At 39.6% G+C, this 3,577-nt stretch overlaps 1 protein-coding gene across 1 annotated transcript; it reads right to left on the bottom strand.

Annotated features, from left to right (window-relative positions):
• Positions 1–268: 268 nt before the first annotated feature.
• LOC133817142 (zinc finger BED domain-containing protein RICESLEEPER 2-like) lies at positions 269–1,466 on the bottom strand. Its single transcript, XM_062249555.1, has 3 exons — positions 1,125–1,466; positions 853–966; positions 269–745 (listed from the first exon to the last, which is right to left on the bottom strand). The coding sequence occupies exons 1-3, from the start codon at positions 1,464–1,466 to the stop codon at positions 269–271; spliced, it is 933 nt and encodes a 310-aa protein (XP_062105539.1).
• Positions 1,467–3,577: the final 2,111 nt, after the last annotated feature.

Raw genomic sequence — 3,577 nt, 5'->3', positions numbered from 1 at the left:
ACGCTTCTTCTTCATCCATATAGTCTCGAATAATGATGGGTTGATGTGATCTGCTCCATCAATTATTGAGACAAATTAATGCTTCGACCATCCTTGGGCTTAGTGAGCTTCTAAGAGGATCTAAAATTCGACCTCCGATAGAAAATGCCGCCTCAGAAGCAATGGTGGTAACTGGTATAGCTAACACATCACGAGCCATGAGTGATAAGATCTTGTACTTGCACCCACTACTAGTCCACCATCCCAAAACATTAAAATTCTCACTTGGTCACTCAGGTTCCTCTTCCAAATATTTATCGACCTCATTTTTTGTCATTCCATCATCCTTCTCCAATCTCTGTGCCACAAATTGATCATGCAAATTACGTGACTTCTTGGTAGTAGGTTGACCACTAACAGGCATGATGAACGTGGATGAAGCACTAGCAATAGACTGAGACTTTAGCTGAGTCATAGATGCCGATGGATGAAGACTTGATGTTGTCTCATTATATTGATCAAATATTGACCATATTGTCTTCTCTACCATTTTCACCATCTCTTTGCATGCCATCTCATCATAAGTAGCACTAAAGCAATGACTGAGATACTCAAGCTTATATCTTGGGTCAAGGACCAAGGCAATTAGAAGTGCCTCACAATTATCAAGCTTTCCCCAATACTTGTCATACTTTAGTTTCATGCTCGTTTCCATTGTCCTCAATAACTTGTTCTCATCATTGTCAACTGCTAAGTCATACAACTCCTGTTGCATATTGCAGATCTCAATAAAGTCCTTATTAGCAGTAACATAAGTAGACCACTAAACTTTAATGTTGTTTCGTAAAAAGTCTCCAAAAACCTCAAAAACACTAGAGCATTATCCCAATCAACATCAGTGGGGGGCCCCTCCTTTAGTTTTCCATCTTTGTCAACCTCATCAAAATATTTCATATAATTAACATATGATTGCATCCTATCAAATGCCTTCCAAAAATTTCATTGCACAATTGAGCATTAGATATGTGGAGTTCCACCTTGCTGGGATATCTAAACACAGAAGCCCTTTACATTCAATCCTTTCCTCAATCACACGCTCCTTAAAAAAAATTTAGCCTAGAAGGAGAAGACCTAATGAACCTCACAACATTTCTAATTGCTGCAATTGACCCATGCTTTTCCTTCAACCCTTCAGTGACAATTAGGTTCACTATATGAGCGCAACACCTCACATGTAAAAACTTTCCATCCAAAATTAGTCCTTTCTCTTTCTCCTTGAATTTCCTCCTCAAGTATCTAATGGAAACATCATTAGAGGAAGCATTGTCTACCGTAATGGTAAACAACTTAGAGATGCCCCATTCTAAAAGGCATAACTCGATCTCATTGTCAATTGTTTCCCCTTTATGATCTACCACTTGGAAAAAATTGATAAATCTTTTATGATACTCCGAAGCATTATCAATCCAATGAGTAGTGATGACCATGTTGTTGACCTGTGAAATTGACCAACGGTCGTATGTACAGTATACGACACCTTTTGAACGAAATAAATAGAATAAGCGACAAAGTATGATTATCTTAAGCAAACACACAGAAATTTTATAGTGGTTCAACCCTGTTCTGATGAACAGTAATAACCTCATCCACTTAGCTTTTAGTATTGAATCACTTGACAATTACACTGATGAACAAAAGTATTCACTCGTTTCTAATTTTCCCAGAATTTCTCCCCAAATATTCTTCAGATCTCGAAAATTCCAGAAAAAGTGATCCTTTGAAATGAAGCTCTGGGTCCTTTAGTTATAGTACCTAGAGGCTGTTACATGATCAATAATACTGGGATCGTGGTTTGGTACACAATTATCAGGCAGTGGAGATATGTGTCCACCTCCCCATGATTATGAGATCGTGGGTTTCTCGTTGTTTCTCTAGATCATGGTAGATAATGCACGGTTGAAACCTTTGGGAAAATGTTAAGTCTTGGTTGGTCTATGAGACCTAGGTGCTAGGCTCGATGACTGTCTGGGTGCTGGACCTGTTAATTCTTTGGGTGCTGGACTTGTGATCTTCTAGGTGATGGACTTGTTTGATCTCAATTTGAACAAGTGCGAGTATTTCTCAGTGAAGTGTACATGGGACTTTAGGTTGACCACTCTATGAAGAATAGGGTAGGACGACCACCAAGGTGGTTCTTGAGCATATCAGGCCGACCACCCCTAGGGGCTTTTGGGCATACTGGGGCCGACCACCCCTAGGGTAGGGGTCAGGCCGACCACCCTTAGGGGCTCTTGGGCCTGCTCAGGCTGACAACCCTTTAGGGGTCAAGCCGACCACCCCTAGGGGATAGGGCTAGGCCAACTACCCCTAGGGGGTTTAGGCCTTGTTGACTTCCCTATAGGTCTTGGACCTATCTTTTTTACTCATCGGTCTTTTCTCAATACTTTGTCGTTTTTCCCTCATTTGTGATGTCACGTGCCGCATTCTCATTCGCCATGTCATTCTCGTATTTTTGAGGGATAACATTTGCCCCCCAAGTTTATCGTAATGTGTTCAAGATTTCGGTAAACTTGATATTGGCCTGAGAAACATATCGTAGCAGTACTTTAACAGCAAAGTCCATTGGGACATTACGTTGTATTTTATCAACCATCGATAATTTGCTCAGCATAAATTTTTCAAGGATAATTGTAATTCCTAAAAATAATTAGATTTTTCAAGGAAAGTTAATTTCCTAAAAATCTAGTATATTTTTCAAGGAAAATTGAAGTCCTAAAAATATAATATCTTTTTCAAGGATTTTGAAGTCCTAAAAATATAATATATTTTTTTAAGGATATTAATTCCTAAAAATACAAAATATTTTTCAAGGAATTTTAACTCCTAAAAATACCAGATATTTTTTAAGGAATTTGAAATTTTAACCATACTAGATATTTTTCAAGGAAGTTTGAATTCCTAAAAATGTATGGTAGCCTGAGAGGCTATAAGTAGGCCTCACTTCTCACTTCATTGCTCTGTGCGCCTCCTTCAGGAATTTCTGAGTTGTGGAATTCTCCAATTCTTCATCAATTCTACGTATCTTCTCTTTGGTAACTATTCTTTCCCAATCTTTACGTCTTTGATGAATCTGTCTAAATTTATTTACTTTTAATCAAAAATCGACTTGATCCTTGCCTCTTTCTGCGTGATGCTTTAGGGTTTAGAGGTCAGTAGGTCGACCACCTTCATATTCACTAGCTGGGCGATTTCCAAGCTTTCACAACCTAGGCATAGGCAATTTACAGGGATGTAAATTTCCTCATGGGACTACCATCTCTAGGGTTTCCATCATGGGCCGAACACCTCTAGGACTTCCCTTGCATTTCCCTTGCCTTATGCGATTTACAGACCTAGGGATTAGGGTTTAGGCCAACTGCCCCTAAAGTTTCCTTATGCTCCTGGAGATTTCCAGGTTTACATACCCATCATAGGCCGAGCACCCTAGTGTTTACCTCATGGGCCGATCACCAAACACTTAGGTAACTTCCAGGGATCCAGGGTGGTCGACCCAAGCATAAGCCGACCACCTGGGACCCTAAAAGATTTTTTCTCTTCC

The sequence above is a fragment of the Humulus lupulus genome, chromosome 1 (assembly GCF_963169125.1).
Source record: "Humulus lupulus chromosome 1, drHumLupu1.1, whole genome shotgun sequence".
In the NCBI taxonomy this organism is placed as follows: domain Eukaryota; kingdom Viridiplantae; phylum Streptophyta; class Magnoliopsida; order Rosales; family Cannabaceae; genus Humulus; species Humulus lupulus.
Note: the sequence above shows the minus strand (reverse complement) of the source record. Positions and strands in the feature narration are given on the sequence as shown.

Bases quoted from the DNA above. Each gene is read 5' to 3' on its own strand.
- LOC133817142 (XM_062249555.1), bottom strand. From the start codon at position 1,466: ATGGTCATCACTACTCATTGGATTGATAATGCTTCGGAGTATCATAAA. The intron at 967-1,124 runs GTGAGGTTCATT...AATTTTTGGAAG, and splicing joins TTGCAGCAATTAGAAATGTT to GCATTTGATAGGATGCAATC. The intron at 746-852 runs GTGTTTTTGAGG...AATATGCAACAG, and splicing joins TTGATTGGGATAATGCTCTA to GAGTTGTATGACTTAGCAGT.